Here is a 19,570-nt window from a genome sequence, read left to right on the forward strand (position 1 = left end):
TGCCTTTTCCCAACCTGTACTGTAAACGCCATGGAAGTATAACTAAGTCTTATTTACTGCTGTTCCCAGTGCCAGGCATACTGCAGGACATAAGGCACTGAAGGGAATATAATTTTGCAATGTGCTCTTGCATAAAGAAAATTCACACAAAATTATGGCTCTATCAACAACACATAGTATAACATCAACAAGTGTTTGTGAGAGCTTAACAGATGAAGCTGTTGAAGAAAAATTTTTCATGATCTTTTCAATCCCAAATAGTCTAAATTTCTAGCTAGGATGCTAAGCTGGGGACGTGCAGTGATGTTCCTTGAAAATATTCACAGAATTTAGTGTGGCAGCAAGTTTCCTGGATGGAAACAAACCGAGGCTATCAAAGCCAATCAGTGTTCAAATGAATGAGTCATTAAAACTGTGTCTTGGGGCGCCTGGGTGGCGCAGTCGGTTAAGCGTCCGACTTCAGCCAGGTCACGATCTCGCAGTCCGTGAGTTCGAGCCCCGCATCAGGCTCTGGGCTGATGGCTCGGAGCCTGGAGCCTGTTTCCAATTCTGTGTCTCCCTCTCTCTCTGCCCCTCCCACGTTCATGCTCTGTGTCTCTCTGTCCCAAAAATAAATAAAAATAAATAAATTAAAAAACAAAACAAAACAAAAAAAAAACACTGTGTCTGAAAGGCCACCCAAGAAGAAATGGTGAGAAATTCAACCAGGGTTCTCTTGGAGTTAGCCAGTTCACTTCTAACTTCAAATCAAACAAATGCTTCATGGAAGATGCAAGGAAATGGAGAAACAGAAGCAAAAACTCAGGAGAGACCTGTGAAATGAGGATTTCCCACGATTATGCCTTGGGAAAGTGTTACTATAAAGAAGTTCCTGATTATGGGAGATATTTCAAAAACTTTGGAAGCTGAGATTCACCTAAAATAGTGATGTAACCATTTGAAATTCCATAAACATATGTAAGTCTACAACATAGAGAGTCTGTTATGTGAAACCACTTTCAATTCTTAAACTTTAACACAGAGCATTTAGGTGTCTGTAGAACAAAAAGCTCCGTAATGTAAATACCCAATTAAAAAACATTTTTTTTTATAGAGAGGGATACGTATTTTCAAGAAACCTTCAAGTCAATAAATAACAGAGAGAGAGGGGAAAATATGAGAAGAAAAACGATTTAAGCGGATATTGAGAGGAGGAAACTCAAGGAGAGTAAGGAGCAAATGAATTGAGTATTTTCTATCCTCTTACCTATCAACTCAAGACTTTCGAGAAGTATAATTGGAAGGATGGAAACGGACCATCATCTCTGTGTCTTCTAGCTCACTCTTTTGATGGTGGAGGAAATGAGTATGTGCGTGTGGGTATGGTGGTGAAAGGGGGAACATGTGTTTTGCGCCCTACTATGCCATGTGCTTACAGACGTAATTTACTTACACGTAATTTACTTACATGTAAATTACTAGATTGAGTACTCATAACCAAGCCATGGAGGCTAAAGATGTGAAATGAATGGTCAGAAATCCCCTAGTCGGCACGTGACACTGGCAGGCGTGCTCCTCCTACAACGACACACTGCCTTACTTGCTCTGGTTCTGTCTTACTTCTGTCTGGTTCGTTTAGCATGATGTTTCCGTTTTTTTTCTTTTCATTATTCCATCCAAATGAGTTTTCTTTCTCACTCTCTCAGAAGAGTTTTATTAGCTTTCCCACTTTCTGCCATAGCTTAGAAATGGGGAAAAAGTAGACCTTTCTTCCCAGAGAAGAGGCCTTCTCTCTCACATTCCAAATGACACTTTTAATGAGACCTGTAGTGTTTATCTCAAACCCACCAGAGCTGAGAAGGGAACAGCTTGCACTGCTCTCAGTCATTCTCATTGCCCAACACCCTCACACCTAGGAGCTTCTCGATTTTCCCATTTACACAATATTAGGTAACAGCTTTTTTTGTTTTTAATGTTTACCATTTTTGAGAGAAAGAGAGAGAGAGAGAGAAAGAGAGAGAGAGATGGGGGAGGGAGAGAGGGAGGGGGAGAGAGAGGGAGCAGGGAGAGAGAGAGGGAGAGAGAGGGAGGGGGAGAGGGAGAAGGAGAGGGAGAGGGAGAGGGAGAGGGAGAGGGAGAAGGAGAGGGAGAAGGAGTAGGAGAAGGAGAAGGAGAAGGAGAGGGAGGAGAGGGAGAAGGAGAGGGAGAAGGAGAGGGAGAAGGAGAGGGAGAGAGGGAAAGAGACAGAGGATCCAAAGCAGGCTCTGTGCTGATGGCAGAGAGCCTGACGCAGGACTCCTACCCACAAACTGGGAGATCACGACCTGAGCCGAAGTCAGATGCTCAACGGACCGAGCCACTCAGGAACCCTGAAGTAACAGCTTTTTAAAAACTTTTAATTATCAACTTAGTTAAATCATTGTTGAATATCAAAATAATCATCTATTTTTTAAATTTAAATGGTTGATTTGTTCGACATATCTTTGCATTGGTAGCAGTTCTTAGAACTTTCTTACCACAGTGACCCTAATAGCAGAGGAAACAAATACATGCCACAGAAGCCAAAACTCATGGGAGATTTTGTTCAAGTCTTGGATTTTACCTTAGAAATTCAAGTATACTTTGCATTCTATTCCATCTAACAGCCTTGGTTTTAATTTTTCCCCCTTTAGATTATAAACATTAACCATCCAGAAAAATATCTCAGGTTTATCTTGTAGCATCTCAGACAGCACGCCCCAGCATACTCCTGGTGGTATGAGAATCTATGCTTTTGAGAAGAATGGTAATGTAGTCTTTAATACAGTACTATGAAATGGTAAACTGTAGATAACAAAGCTTTAAATTTATATCATACATTTCAATAACTGACAGATTTTTCAAAAGTTAGGTCATTTGTGTTCTAATCCTATAAATGTGAAATATCAGTATTTCCTCTACTATGGAAAGGGAAGTATACAGAATTAACATAAATGTTAGTATACTTTTAATTTTTAGAATTCTGAAACTAATCTAATTTTATTTGTAAAGTTAATCTGTTTTTAAGTTCAGTCTTTCTACTCTATTCTAATCTCAGATAACAAGTACTAAAAGAAATATTTCATTTTTGTTTTCAGAAATTGTAAAATATGGAAGTCATGGTATAAAGTTGAAAATTACCTTGTTTATCTATAACTGAATATGAGGCCAAGAATCCTCGTCCAGAAACATGGATTCCACTCATGAACAGCACTGTAATTTCATTGCTTTTTGACTCAATTGAATGGTTCATCTGCAACCCGAGACCACAGTATTTGCCTAGGAATAAGGAAAAAAAGAGATTTGGTATGACTCTTATGAAGTCAATAATATTTACAACATAGGTAAGAACATCAATATAATATACCAAACCGGACATTAAATAGAAAATGACTAGGATGTTTAGTGATTTAAAATCACATCACTCTGAAGAAAGAAAAAATGAAAATATGTCAAGTAATAACTAAATAATTCAAAAGAAAAAAATGGTACAGGCATCAGTGATCTTACAAAGATTTAATTTCTTGTGAAAGACATTACTCTTTAAAATAGTAGTGAAGAGGGGCACCAGGGTAGCTCAGTTGGGTAAGCGCCCAACTTCGGACTTCAGTTCAGGTCATGATTTCATGGTCCCTGAGTTCGAGCCCCATATAGGGCTGTGTGCTGACAGCTCAGAGGCTGGAGCCTGCTTCGGATTCTGTGTCTCCTTCTCTGTCTGCCCCTCCCCAACTCACACTGTCTCTCTCTCTCAAAATAATAAAAATAATCATAAAAAAGATAGTGAGGAATTAAAATTAACTTAAAGCACTTCATGCAGGCAGGTGGCTCATAAACACATTAACAGTCAATCAGTAATATTCTTTTTTTTTTTAATTTTTTTTCTTAATGTTTTTATTTATTTTTGAGACAGAGAGAGACAGAGCATGAGCAGGGAAGGGGCAGAGAGAGAGGGAGACACAGAATCGGAAGCAGGCTCCAAGCTCTGAGCCATCAGCACAGAGCCCGATGCGGGGCTCGAACTCACAGACTGTGAGATCATGACCTCAGCCGAAGTCAGACGCTCAACCGACTGAGCCACCCAGGCGCCCCAATCAGTAATATTCTTAACATACTCCCCAGAGTGCCCCTAGATTCCTGGGCTTAGGGCACCCTTAAACTTTTTCAGACTCCCTAAATTTCTCTTCCAAGATTACTGAAGTTCTAGTCAATCCCTTGAGGTGATCATGCCCAGTCCTACAGCTTTAACTATGCTCTGACAATTCACATTTACACCTCTTCCCAGAGCTTTTCCCTTGAACTTCAAATATTTATATCTAAATGCTAACTTTTAGGGGTGCCTGGGTGGCTCAGTCAGTTATACGTCTGACTTCATCTCAGGTAGTGATGTTGTTTCTCTCTTTCTCATGAAAATAAAAACATTAAAAAAAATTAAATGCCAACTTTTATCCTTTAATACTTAATAGACACATGAAAATAACATATCCTCAGTACAGATTAATAAAAGTTTAAGAAAAAAATTAGAGCAAGGTATACACCAACAACTAATAAAAATGCATTTTCTTATGTGCTTGCTAACCTAAAAGATTCTGAATAAAGAATAACATTCCAAAAATATTTGGGGCTGTGGCAATATCATTCTAGAACGAAAGTAATGTGTGCTTCCACAAACACCATTTTCAAGGACTACACATGATTTTGTGAGTAACATATCCCAAGGAATCAACAAGAAAAGCCCACCAGAACTTGTAAGAAAGTTTAACAATATCACAGGATACAAAAATCAATTATATTTCCACATACTGGTCACAAATAATCTGAAATGAAATTTTAAAAACTTTGTAATAGCATCTAAAGATTAAAATACTTAAGGATATTTTTTTTTGTTAAAAATTCAAAACCAATACACTAAAAAAATAGAAAACACTGATAAAATTTAAAGGAAAGCTAAACGAACTGGGAGACAGACCAAGTTCATGGACTGGAAGACTCAATATTGTTAAGATGTCAGTTCTCCCAACACTGATCTACTGAGTCAATCAATCTCTACCAAAACTAGAGTTTTCCTTTTCCTTTTTTTTTTTTTTTTGATGTGTTTTATTAAGCAAAGATTTTTTTTTAATTTTATTATTTTTTAATTTACATCCAAATTGGTTAGCATATAGTGCAACAATGATTTCAGGAGTAGATTCCTTAGTGCTTACCCATTTGGCCCATTCCCCCCACACACAACCCCTCCTGTAACTCTCTGTTTGTTCTTCATATTTATGAGTCTCTTCTGTTTTGTCCCCCTCCTTGTTTTTATATTATTTTTGTTTCCCTTCCCTTATGTTCATATGTTTTGTCTCTTAAAGTCCTCATATGAGTGAAGTCATATATTTGTCTTTCTCTAATTTCGCTTAGCATAATACCCTCCAGTTCCATCCACATAGTTGCAAATGGCAAGATTTCATTCTTTTTGACTGCCTATTAATACTCCATTGTATATATATACCACATCTTCTTTATCCATTCATCCATCGATGGACTCTTTGGGCTCTTTCCATACTATAAATATGGGGGTGCCTATGTCCCTTCAAAACAGCACACCGGTATCCCGTGGATAAATGCTTAGTAGTGCAATTGCTGGGTCGTTCTATTTTTAGTTTTTTGAAGAACCTCCATACTGTTTTCCAGAGTGGCTGAACCAGCTTGCATTCCCATAGAATTTTCCTTTTTCAAAATTAGTAAGGCTAAAATGCATATGGAAATGCAAGGGACATAGACCAGGCAGAACAACGTAGTGAAAAAGTTGGAAGACTAATATAACCCGATTTTAAACTTCTATAATACTACAGTAAACTATAATACTGTAGTAATCGAGACAGTGTGATACATTGTAATAGCAAGTCTCTATCTATATCTAAATCTTTATTTGTATCTATATCTACACCTATATGTATATCTCTATGTATTTCAATGGAACAGAAAAGAGTTCAGAAATAAGCCCACTTGGGGCGCCTGGGTGGCACAGTCGGTTAAGCGTCCAACTTCAGCCAGGTCACGATCTCGTGGTCCGTGAGTTCGAGCCCCGCGTCAGGCTCTGGGCTGATGGCTCAGAGCCTGGAGCCTGTTTCCGATTCTGTGCCTCCCTCTCTCTCTCTGCCCCTCCCCCGTTCATGCTCTGTCTCTCTCTGTCCCAAAAATAAATAAACGTTGGAAAAAAAAATTTTTTTTTAAAAAGAAATAAGCCCACATATGTGGTCAACTGGTTTCTGACAAAGGTGTGAAGGTAACTCAGCAGATAAAGGACAATGCTTTCAACAAGTGTATTAAACCAGGTGGATATCAAAATGCAAAAACAAATGAACTTAGAACTTCACTTCAAGTCAAAATGGATCACAGACCTAATTCTAAGAGCTGTACTTATAAAACTCTTACAAGAAAATACAAGAGAAATCTTTGTGACTTCGGGTTAGGCCAAGATTTCTTAGATCCAACCCCAAAAGGGAAATCCATTAAAGGAAAAAATGAGTAATTTGCACTTCATCAAAATTTAAAATGTTTCCTTTTGAAAAGACACAATTAAGAAAATTTAAAGGCAAAATACATACTGGGAGAAAATGTTTACAAAACATTAATCTGATCAAGAACTATTATCTGAAATGTGTAAAGAATTCTTACAACTCAATTTAATCTTGTAAAATGGGCAAAAGATTTATAAAGCCAATCAATAAAGATGACCTACTCCATGGCAAATAGGCACATAAGATGGTCAAGAGAGCTAGTCATCAGAGAAATGAATATTAAAGCTACAATGACAGACCACGGCACCCCCATTGGAATAAAAGACTGACTAATAATAATCAAAAAAGACTGACAATACCAAACATCGGTGAGGATGTGGAGAAACTGGAACCTTCAAACGCTGATGGCAGAACTGTAAAATGGCAGAGCCATTTTTGGACAACAATTTGGCAGTTTCTGAAGATGTTAAATAAGCATATGTACATATATAATCCAGCAAGTACACTTCTATTATCCACCCAAGAGGAAAGCAACCATATGTCCACAGAAAGACTATGCAAATGGTCACAGCAGTATTTCTCATATTTGCCCCAAACAAAATAACTTAATTGTCCATCAACTAATAAATGGATTAAAAATGTGGTATATATCCATACAAGGAACTACAACTCACCAAGATAGGAACAAACTAATGATGCACACAAAAACATTAATGAAGCTCAAAACCATTATGCTATACAAAAGCTATTTATATTTCTAGAAAAGACAAAAAAAAAAAATTAGAGGTAGCAGATCAGTGGCTACCTGGGACTGGGGGTAACGTAGAAATGGACTACAAATGGGCACAAGGGAACTTTTTGGTGTGACAGAAATTTCTAAATCTAGACTTCAGTGATGTTGCACAGCTATATAAATTTACCAAAACTCATCAAACCATGCATTTAAAATAGGTGAATTTTATGGTATGTAAATTATAGCTCAATAATGAAGTTTTTCAGAAGAAATACACACAATGAAACAATCTGTATTGTCAGAAACCATCAGGTGTTTCATACAAAAAAAAAAAAAAAGTACACAAAATCAGACACAGCAGAAAGAGGCTTTCAAAGATTTATTCCAAACGGCCAGATAGAGGCTGAAATAACTTGAACTCTAATACATCAGTGGATTGCTCAAAATAACACTACTCGTCCGTCAGAGGTGAAATCAGTCCGGAGCCTGGGTCCTCCGCCTTGTCCCGTACCTTATTCTTCTGCACACTACTCCCCACTACTGCTGCAGACACCTTCCCAGGGGCTGCAGAGAGGAACGTTCAATACAGCACGATCTTCTCCCCTGTGAGGGATCTGGGGCAGTCGCTGCTCTCTCCTTCCCACCCACAGCAGTAACACCCTTTCGCTTTTTCCTTCCGCATCCCAGCAACAGCCTCACTCCTTAACTAAGTTAGTAAATGCTTCAGCATGTCTTCTGACGTAAGCCACCTAAGTATCTCGCAATACTGCTTTCACCCTTAACTGAATTATGTAAATCTATAGCACCTTCATTTTGAGATTAACTGCAGAGGCACAGCCTACTCCTTCCGCTTCACTCTAAAGCCATGTTTAACTTTCCAAAAGATCACATACAAGTAGAATTGTGAAATTCAGCCGTATTTTTTAAAACGAGTTCTTCTTTACAACTGTTTCTCCCTGTCAATGAAAAAGTACTACATTTCATTTTTTTTTTCAGAAAATGAGAACAATTTAACCCTAAAGCCAGACTGACAGTTGTCAGTTAAAACGAAAACCCCAAATTCTAAAACATCTAACACTGTCTACAGCTTTTATACATAGAACTTTTCTTTCAAGACATAATTCTCCAAAGCTTTACAACTTCTGAATTATTTTTATAAAATAAGCTTATACATGTGACAATTCTGTAAAAACTTTTAGGATGAACAGAGTAGTTGTACCTAAGAATAATTTCAGGCCCACATCTGAACAGAGTAACATATCAGAGACAGAAATCATATTTTATTCTATGTACCACTGTGTTTTACATTATTTTCACCCCTCAACTTGGAAAGGTAAATTCAATTTTTCTGTTCTGCAGTCAGATTAGCCTGACAGAAACTGACAAAGAAAAGCCATTCCAACAAATTTCCTCCCCTTGAGGCACAGAAAAGTTGCTATTATGTCTTACAGTGAACCACATCCACAACCTTATCACAACTGGTTTTAAAGTGGCCGTATGACTCTCTGGTCATTGTACAGAACTTTTACGAAAAAGGTGCCAACAAAGAAACAACAACCAAAAGAACTACTCTAAAAATAACAAGGAATATACTACATTTACAAAGTTAAAAAAAAAAAACAAACCTGAATTTGAAAGCCAAGAACATTCACTCTCTAACTTCTTGATTTATTTAGCATTACAAAAGACCAAACTTCAATGTGCATGTGCATTAACACACACACTTGGCCTTAGGTAATACGGTGTTCAATATCTATATCTATACCTGCATCTATCTATATAGTCTTTGCTCATCCTTTATTTCTTTAAAAACACCTACTGTGGGGGAGAAAAAAAAACTTTCTATTCCTAAATATGGCATGCAATTTAAATAAAGTTAGCAATATTTTTTTAATGTTTATTTTTGAGAGAGAGCACAAGTGGAGAGAGGCAGAGAGAGAGGAGGACACAGGATCCAAAGCAGTCTCTGCTGTCAGTTTCAGTGCTGACAGCAGGGAGCCTGATGTGGGACTCCAACACACAAACCACAAGATCATGACCTGAGCCAAAGTCCAATGCTCAACCAACTGAGCCACTGAGGTGCCCAAAAGCTATCGATATTTTTAACATTCAAGCAAAATGACACTCAAAAAGTTCTACAAGTTATTTCTGCATATACAAAAAGATGATTAGATCTTCAAACTTCAATACTAAATAACTCAAAAGTAGACTAGTAAAGAGAATATTAAATACTATATTATTTTTAAATACTAAAGATCTTCAAATAATGGCCTAATATTATAAGCAGTAAAGTACAAATGTTATTCCACATCTTATCTCAAATGTTAAAAATATCAGAACCTATAAAATTTGTTAGCAAGGCCAAATGTGTGCAGAGCTGGTGCCCATCACATTACATCTTTTCATTTTTTTTTAATTTATTTTTTATTTGAGACAGAGAACACATGCAAGCAGGGGAGAGGGGCAGAGGAAAGGATAGAGGGAGAGGGAACGGGAGCGGGAAAGGGAGAATCTCAAGGAGGCTCCATGCTCAGTGTGGAGCCTGACTTGGGGCTTGATCCCAAGACCCTGAGATCATGACCTGAACCGAAATCAATAGTAGGACGCTCAACTAACTGAGCCACCCGGCTGCCCCCACATTAAATCTTAAGGCCAAATGGGAACAGGTAGAGGCAAGAGAAATTGCATATCTAGGATCTCTACACCAGTCAGTTAATACTTGAAAATGTCATCAAGTTTCATCTGGGCTCATCAGCACTAAATGTTCTTTGCCACTTAAGAATCTATATGTGTGTGATTTTATTACAAGGCTGATCAAGGTCCTCAGTACAAATAATAACTTTTCAGATACTCTTAGGTAAAAATGAAAAAGATCATACTTAAAGAATATTATGGGGGTGCCTGGGTGGCTCATTCAGTTAAGCGGCCAACTTCGGCTCAGGTCATGATCTCGCAGTCTGTGAGTTCGAGCCCCGCGTCGGGCTCTGTGCTGACAGCTGAGAGCCTGGAGCCTGTTTCTGTTTCTGTGTGTCTCTCTCTGCCCTCCCCCCATTCATGCTCTCTCTCTTTCAAAAATGAATAAATGTTAAAAACAAAATTTTAAGAATATTATGATGCCATGCAGAGGTGTCTTTATAAAAATTTTATCATGTATACTAAAACATGATAATGTGGACAGAATAGTACAAGTATTTCCTGTTAGCACTGCAGCTTTACCTCCTGCTTCATCATTGGGGTTACCTTGTCCTCTGAAATGTGAATAAATTCAAAATGTGGTAAAAACTAAACTTTAAAAAAAACTACTCTTCTGCAAAACTCAAAAGGCAGTAGGTACTAAAGAACAGATAATCTCAGTTTTAAAAAAAAAAAGGAAGAAAAGGACTTTGTAGGTGCTCAAGTGAGTTCAAGATATACTAGATAAACACCTGCCTTCACCTCTTATTCCCACCTAAGGGATGTGATTTACTCATCACACAAGTAATGCAAGCACTTAGCAAAATACTCTGGGAAAGAAAGAAAAAATTCATTCCTAATCTGGGCAATATACTAGTTAATTCTTTAATTTCATCTTCTTAGTTTGGCCATTCAAAGACACTCCTAAATTAACATAAATCATTTAACTGCTACCAATTATAGGCTTTCAAACTCAGCCAACATCTCTAAAAGTTTCTCCTGGATAAATAAGAGAATTTCAAACAACACTATATGGATATATACAGAATATTCTAAATACAAAAGTTAATCAAGTATGTTAATAACTATAAGACCTAAAAACACTGGTTTATAGTTTAGAAAAACTCATGCTCCTTGGGGCACCTGGGTGGCTCACTCAGTTAAGCATCTGACTTTTGGTTTTGGCTCAGGTCAGGATCTCACGTTTCATAAGTTCAAGCCCCACATCAGCCTCTGCACTGACAGTTCAGAGCCTGCTTGGGATTCTGTCTCTCCCTTTCTCTGCTCCCCTCCCCCACCGCCCACCGCTTCTAAATAATTAAACTTAAAAAAAAAAAAAGAAATTTCATGCTCCAGGCAAATGAAAATGTTTAAAAAATCATTACCCTCAAGAAACTAGAGAAACAAATTAATTTCAAAGTGAGAAGAAGAAAAGATTTAAGAATTAGAGCAGAAACCAGTGAAATCGAAAACAGTAAATTAATAGAGAAAATTAAAAAGCCAAAAGCTGGTTCTCTGAAACAAAAGTCAGAAAGGCTCTAATACGGCTAATTAAGAAAAAGAGAGGACGCAAATCACTAATATTAGAAATAAAAGTGCAAATGCCACTAATGACACCATGGTCATGAAAATAAAAGAATAGCATGAAAAAATCTATGTCCACAAATTTGATAACCTAGATCAAATGAACTGGTTCCTTGAAACACAATTTGCCAAAACACTAGCAAGAAGAAACTGATAACCTGAATAGGCCTATATCTATCTAAGAAATTCAATCAATAATTAATAAACTTTCAAAAGACAAAGCACCAGGCACAAATGTGTTCACTGATACCTGTTACCAAACATTTAAAAAAAAAAATTATACCAATTCTCTATAATATCTTTCAAAGGAAAGAAACAGAGGGAATACTTTCTAACTTATTCTATGAAGCTAGCACTACCATAAAACCAAAATCAAACCCATTACATGAAAAGAAAACTACAGGTCATGGAATAGGCCATCCAGGTTATTTATCACAGGATACACATAAAAATCCTTAACAAAATATTTAAAAAATCAAATCCAACAATGTATTAAAAAGAATTATACACCATGATCAAGCGTGATTTATCTCAGGTATGCAAGGTAGGTTCAACATTTTAAAATCAATTAATGCAATCTATCACATCAGCATGCAAAAGTATCATGATCAAATCAGCAGATGCAGAAAAACCATTTGACAAAATCCAACATCCACTAATGATATAAACTCTCAGTGAACTAGGAATAGAGGGGAACTTCCTTAGGTTAGTAAAGAATATTTACAGGGGCACCTGGGTGGCTCAGTCGGTTAAGCGTCTGACTTCAGCTCAGGTCATGACCTCGAATTTGTAGGTTAGAGCCCGCATCGGCTCTGTGCTGACAGCTCAGAGCCTGGAGCCTGCTTCAGGTTCTGTGTTTCCCTCTCTCTCTGTTCTTCCCCCACTCATGCTATATCTCTGTCTCTCAAAAATAAATAAATGTTAAAGAAAATTTTTTTTAAGGAATACTTACAAAAAACCTAAGCTAACATCATACTTGACAGTGAGAAATTCAAAGCTTTTCCAGTAAGATCAGACACAAGGCAAGAATGTCCCCTCTCACCACTCCTGTCAAACATCATACTGGAAGTATTAGTTAACACAGTAAGACAAGGGGGAAAAAAGTACACAGACTGTAAAGGAAGAAATAAAATTGTGTTTGTTCACAGATGATATGATTATCTATGTAGTAAATCAAAAAGAAGTGAACAAAAAACTCTTGTAACTAATAAGCGATTATACAAGGTTGTAGAATACAAGATTAATAGACAAAAGTCAATTGCTTTCTTATATATCAACAATAAACAAGGGGAATTTGGAAATAAAAACGCAAAATTTACATCTTACATGAGCAGCCTCCAAAATGAAATAGTTAGGTATAAATCTAATAAAATATGTGTAAGATCTATATGAAGAAAACTACAAAACTCCAAGAGTGAAATAAATGGAGAGATGTTTCCCGTTCATGGATAGGGAGACTAAATTTTGTCAAGATGTCAGTTCTTGCCAACTTTATAAGATTCAATCTGATCCCAATCAAAATCCTAGCAAGCTGGGATAACTGGATATTTGCACGTAAAGGAATGAAATTGGACTCCTATCTCATACCACTCACAAATATTAACTCAAAATGGATTAAAGACTTAAATGTAAAACCTGAAATCATGAAATCTCTAGAAGAAAACATAGGAATAAAGTTCCTTGACATGGGTCTGGGTAATGATTTTTTGAATATGACAACTAAAGCACAGCATCACAATAAAAGATAAATAAGAAGGACTATATCAAACTAAAAAGCTATACAGCAATGGCACAAAAACAGACACTCAGATCAGTGCAACAGAATAGAGAACCCAGAAATGGACCCACAAACATATGGCAAACTAATCTTTGACAAAGCAGGAAAGAATAGCCAATGGAATAAAGACAGTCTCTTCAGCAAGTGGTGCTGGGAAAACTGGACAGCGACATGCAGAAAAATGAACCTGGACCACTTTCTTACACCATACACAAAACTAAACTCAAAATGGATGAAACACCTAAACATAAGACAGGAAGCCATCAAAATCTTCGAAGAGAAAGCAGATAAAAACCTCTTTGATCTTGGCTGCAGCAACTTCTTACTCAACACGTCTCCAGAGGCAAGGGAAACAAAAGCAAAAATGAACTATTGGGACCTCATAAAAATAAAAAGCTTCTGCACAGCAAAGGAAATAATCAGCAAAACTAAAAGGCAAGCGATGGAATGGAAGAAGATATTTGCAAATGACATATCAGATAAAGGGTTAGTATCCAAAATCTATAAAGAACTTATCAAACTCGACACCCAAAAACCAAATGCAGTGAAGAAATGGGCAAAAGACATGAAATAGACAATTCTTCAATGAAGACATCCAGAGTGCCAACTGACCCATGAAAAAATGCTCAACATCACTCATCATCAGGGAAATACAAATCAAAACCACAATGTGATACCACCTTACATCTGTCAGAATGGCTAACATTAACAATTCAGACAACAGATGTTGGAAAGGATGTGGAGAAAGAGATCTCTTTTGCACTGCTGGTGGGGATGCAAACTGGTGCAGCCACTCTGGAAAACAGTATGGAGGTTCCTTAAAATAAAAATAGAACTACCCTACGACCCAACAATTGCACTACTAGGTATTTATCCAAGGGATACAGGTATGCTATTTCAAAGGGGCACGTGCACCCCAATGTTTATAGCAGCACTATCAACAATAGCCAAATTATGGAAAGAGCCCAAACGTCCATCATTGGATGAACGGATAAAGAAGATACGGTGTGTGTGTGTGTATGTGTGTGTGTGTGTGTGTGTGTACACACACACACACACACACACACACACACATACACACACACACACAGTGGAGTATTACTCAGCAATCAAAAAGAATGAAACCTTGCCATTTGCAACTACGTGGATGGAACTAGAGGGTATTATGCTAAGCGAAATTAGTCAGGGAAAGACAAATATCATATGACCTCACTCATATGAAGACTTTAAGACACAGAACAGATGAACATAAGGGAAGGGAAGCAAAAATAATATAAAAACATGGAGGAGGACAAAACATAAGAGACTCATGAATATGGAGAACAAACAGAGGGTTATGGAAGGGGTAGTGGGAGGGGGGATGGGCTAAATGGGTAAGGGGCAGTAAGGAATCTACTTCTGAAATCACTCTTGCACTATATGCTAACAAATCTGGATGTAAATTCAAAAAATAAAATAAAGCTATACAGCAAAAGAAACCATCAATAAAGTACAAACACAACCTATGGAAGGGAAATAAAAATATTTGCAAACCATGTATTTGTGAGGGGTTAGTATCGAAAATATATAAAGAACTTATACAACTCAAAGCAAAAAACAAAATAAATAAAATAACCCAATAAAAAAATGGGCAAAGGACCTAAACAGACATTTCTCCAATGAAGATACATGAAAGGCCAACAAGTACATGAAAAGATGCCAACATCACTAGTCACTAGGGAATTACAAATGATAACCACAATAAAATATCACCTCGTCTGTTAGAATGGCCATCATCAAAAAGGTAAGAGATACCAAATGCTGGTGTGGATGTGGAGAAAAGAGAGAACCCTGTGCACTGTGGGACTGTAAATGAGTAGTCACTACAGAAAACAGAACAGAGGATTCTCAAAAAAATAAAAAATACAACCACCATAAGATCTGGCAATTCTACTTTTGGTAATATATCCAAAGCAAGCAAAAACTGACTGAAAAAGATATCTGTACTCCGACATTCACAGCAGCATTATTTACAATACCCAAGATATGGAAACCACTTAAGTGTCCATGGATGGATGGATGGATACACATACATACAACAAAATATTATACAACAAATATCATTCGGCCATAAAACATGCGGGCACCTTACCATTTGCAATAACACTGATAGACCTTAAAGGCGTTATGCTAAGTGAATTAAGTCAGAGAAAGACAAATACTTTATGATCTCACTTATATGTGTAATCTAAAAAAACTCACCAAATGCACAGAAAATAATATCGGGTTTATGGGCACCAGAGACAGGGGGTGAGTGGGGGTAGGGGGTATATGAGATGATGGATGTTAGTTGAACCTACTGTGGTCTTGCCTTTTGGGAGAAGGAAGGGATGTAACTCAAGGGGAAGACATGCAAGATGTAAGTGGGTCATCTGTGTGGAGACGGTTTGGATGCATAGGAAACTTGAGTCTCAGTATGATACAAGGAAGCCTCAGCGGAGAAAGTGGCTAAGGACTCCCAAGTATGCTCCAAAGGAAATGGACTTAAGGGCCTCAGGAAAATGTGGTGGGGCAAGAACCAATTCTAAGTGCATAAGCAGTAGTAAATGTAACTATTTCCTCTACCATGGAAACTCAGGTTTCCAATTTTTCCATACTTTAGATAATGGCACATAGAGTTGTTAAGTATAACTTATTTCCATATTTAAAACGATTACTGGGGCACCTCGGTGACTCAGTCAGTTAAGCATCCGACTCAATTTCAGCGCAGGTTCGTGAGATCAAGCCCCACACCAGGCTCTGTGCTGACAGTGTGGGGCCTGCTTGGGATTCTCTCTCCCCCTGCCCCCTTCTCTCTCTCTGTCAAAATAAATAAACTTAAAAAAATTTCCTCTGGTATGTGACATTGCTATGCTTCTAGAGCATTCTCTTAACCGGATTCCTGCCTTTAAAATTTTTTTTTTAACTATCTGTATATTACATATATGGTAAGAGGGAGATTTTCCTGGGTTTGCCTGACCTAATCAGGCCCTTTAAAAGCAAAGTGTTTCCTCTGGTTAGTCTATTAACTGGAAATTACAGAGAAATGCCTGCTGGCCTAAAAGAAAAAGAACATCTATGTGCTGAACACTGCAGGTGGTCTTTGGAACTGAAAACAGTCCCTGGGCAATAGGGAGCAAGAAAATGGGACCCCAGTTTTACAATTACAAGTGAATTCTGCCAACAAGCAAAGAGCTTGAAGAGAACCTCCAGCTTCAGAAAGGAACCACATCCCTAGATGATTACCTTGATTTCAACCAGGCAAGACCCTGAACAGGGAAGCCAGTCATGCCAAATCCAGACTTCTGATCTACAGAAACTGAGATAATCAATTATGCTATTTTAAGCTGCTAGGTTTGTGGTAACATTACAAAACAACACAAAACGAATCCAACCAGAAATCTACTCTGGTGTACAAGCATACTTCATTTTATTGCACTTTGCCTTATTGTGCTTTGCAGATTGTGCCTTTTTTCTTACAGGCTGAAGGTATGTGACAATCCTGCATCTAGCAAGTCTGTCGGCACCATTTTTCCAACAAACATTTGCTCACTTTGTGTCTCTGTCACATTTTAGTAATTCTTACAATATTTCAGGCTTTTTCATTATCGTTAGAGTTATTAGGGTAATCTGCGACCTGTGATTTGATGTTACTGTCATGACTGTTTTGGGGTGCCATGAAACCCGTAGGACTGGCAGACTTAATCAATGTGTGTGTTCTGACTGCTCCTCCAACCAGTCATTCCCATCTCTCTTCCTCTTCTTAGGCCTCCCTTTACCGTGAGACCCAACACTATTGAAATTAGTCCAATTAATAACCCTTCAGTGGCCTCTAAACATTCAGGTGAAAAAGTCGCACATCTCTCACTTTAACTCAAAAGCTAGAAATCATTGAGCTTAGTAAGAAATGCATGTCAAGAGCTGAAACAGCCTGAAAACTAGGCCTCTTGTGCCAAATAGCCAAACTGTGAAAGCAAAGGAAAAATTCTTGAATGAAATTAAAAGTGCTCCTCCAGTGAACACATGAATAAGAAAATGGAACAGTCCACTGCTGATGTGAAGAAAGTTTTAGTCTTCTAAAGAAAAGATCAAGCCAGACACAGCATCCCCTTAAGCAGAGCCTAATCCAGAGCAAGGCCCTAAATCTGTGAAGGCTGAGAGAGGTGAGAATGCTGCAGAAGAAAAGCTGGAAGCTAGCAGCAATGGATTTGTAAGATTTAAGAAACCAATCTCTAGGACATAAAAGTGAAAGGTGAAGCAGCAAATGCTGAAAAAGCTGCAGCAAATCATCCAGAAGATCTAGCTAAGATAATTCATGAAGGTGGCTACACTGAACAACACATTTTCGGTGTAGACAAACAGTCCCCAGTTGGAAGAAGATGCCATCTAGGACTTTCATAGCTAGAGAGAAGTCAATACCTGGCTTCAAAGCTTCAAACAACACGCTGACTCTCCTATTAGGGGCTATGGCAGCTGGGGACTTTAAGTTGAAGCTGATGTCCATTTATCATTTCAAAAATCCTAGAACCCTTAAGAATTATGCTTAATCTATTCTGCCTGTGCTCTAGAAATGGAGCAACAAAGCTTGGATGATAGCACATCTGTATGAAACATGGTTTGCTAAGTATTTTAAGACCACTGTTAAGACCTACTGATCAGAAAAAAGGCTGCTTTCAAATTATGACTGCTCGTTGACAATGTACCTGGTCATTCAACAGCCCTGATGGAGATATACAATGAAATTAATGTTGTTTTCATGCCTGCTAACATAATATTGCTTCTGCAGTCCATGGATGAAGAAGGGATTTTGATTTTCAAGTCTTATTATTTAAGAAATACATTTCATTAGGCTACAGGTGCCATGGATAGCGATTCCTCTGACAGATCTGGGCAAAGTAAACTGAAAACCTCCTGGAAAAGATATAGCATTCCAGATACCATTAAGAACATTCATGATTCATGGGATATGGTTAAATTATCAACCTTAATGGGTTTGGAAGAAGTTGATTCCAACCCTCATGGATGACTGTGAAGGGTTCAAGACTTCCATGAAGGAAGTAGCTGCAGATGTGGTGGAAATAGCAAGAGAATTAGAAGGGGATCCTGAAGATGTAACTGAAATGCTGCAATCTCATGATAAAATTCGAATGTATGAGTAGCTGCTTCTTATGGATGAGCAAAGAGAGTGGTTGCTGGAGATGGAAACCACTCCTGGTGAAGATGCCATAAAGATGGCTGAAATGACAACAAAGGATTTAGAACAGTATATAAACTTAGTTGACAAGGCAGTGGCAGGGTTTGAGAAGATGGACCCCAACTTTGAAATGAGTTCTACTGCGGGTAAAATGCTATCAAACAGCATCACATGCTATAGAGTAATCTTTTCTGAAAGGAAGAGTCAACTGATGCTGCAAAGTTCATTGCAGTCTTAAAGAAACTGCCACAGTCACCCCAGCCTTCAGCAACCACCACTCTGATCAGTCAACAGTCATCAACATTGACCCCAGATCCTCCACCAACAAAAAGATTGACTGAAAAGACTGAAAGTGCAGGTGATGGTTAGCAATTTTTAGCAATCAAGTATTTTTTTTTGAGAAAGTATTTTTTAAATTTATTTATTTTTAGAGAGAGAGAGAGATAAGAGAATTCTAAGCAGGCTCTGCGTTCCATGCTGACCTGACACGGAGCTTGATCTCACAACCATGTGATAATGACCTGAGCTGAGTCAAAAGTTGGACGCTTAAGCAACTGAGCCACCTAGATGCCTCAACAATCAAGTATTTTTAAGTTATGTAAATGTAAGTTATGTATAGCACATATCTTGTGCTACTGCACGCTTACTATAGTATAGTGTAAATGTAACTTTTATATGCATGGGGAAACCAAAAAATTCATTTGACTTGCTTTATTCCAATACCCGCTTTACTGCCGGGATATAAAACTGAACCCACCATACCTCTGAGGGATGCTTGTATAGTAAGGATACCTTGCCTTTGGATGATCAAATCCGAGAGAAATAAAGTGCAGAGGTTGGAATCTACCCATGACTCAGGTCCTCTTGGCCTATACAATTTGGGGTTTACACTATTTCAATAATGATTAGCTGCCAAGATTTAAAAATCTTTAAACTTCGGGGCACCTGGCTGGCTCAGTTGGTTAAGCATCCGACTTTGGCTCAGGTCATGACCTCACAGTTTGTGCATTCAAGCCCTGAATTGGGCTCGTGCTGACAGCTCAGAGCCTGGAGTGTGCTTCAGATTGTGTCTCCCTCTCTCTCTGCCCCTC

General features: G+C 37.9%; 1 protein-coding gene across 3 annotated transcripts in view; it reads right to left on the reverse strand.

Annotated features, from left to right (window-relative positions):
* Positions 1-19,570, reverse strand: part of DCBLD2 (discoidin, CUB and LCCL domain containing 2) — an 88,198-nt gene that overhangs the window by 37,066 nt on the left and 31,562 nt on the right. For all 3 annotated transcript variants that reach the window (XM_043593938.1, XM_043593941.1, XM_043593940.1), the window contains exon 3: positions 3,139-3,276. In XM_043593938.1, the coding sequence (XP_043449873.1) occupies positions 3,139-3,276 (138 nt within the window). The remainder of the gene's footprint in view (positions 1-3,138; positions 3,277-19,570) is intronic.

This window comes from Prionailurus bengalensis, chromosome C2, assembly GCF_016509475.1.
Source record: "Prionailurus bengalensis isolate Pbe53 chromosome C2, Fcat_Pben_1.1_paternal_pri, whole genome shotgun sequence".
Classification (NCBI taxonomy): Eukaryota; Metazoa; Chordata; class Mammalia; order Carnivora; family Felidae; genus Prionailurus; species Prionailurus bengalensis.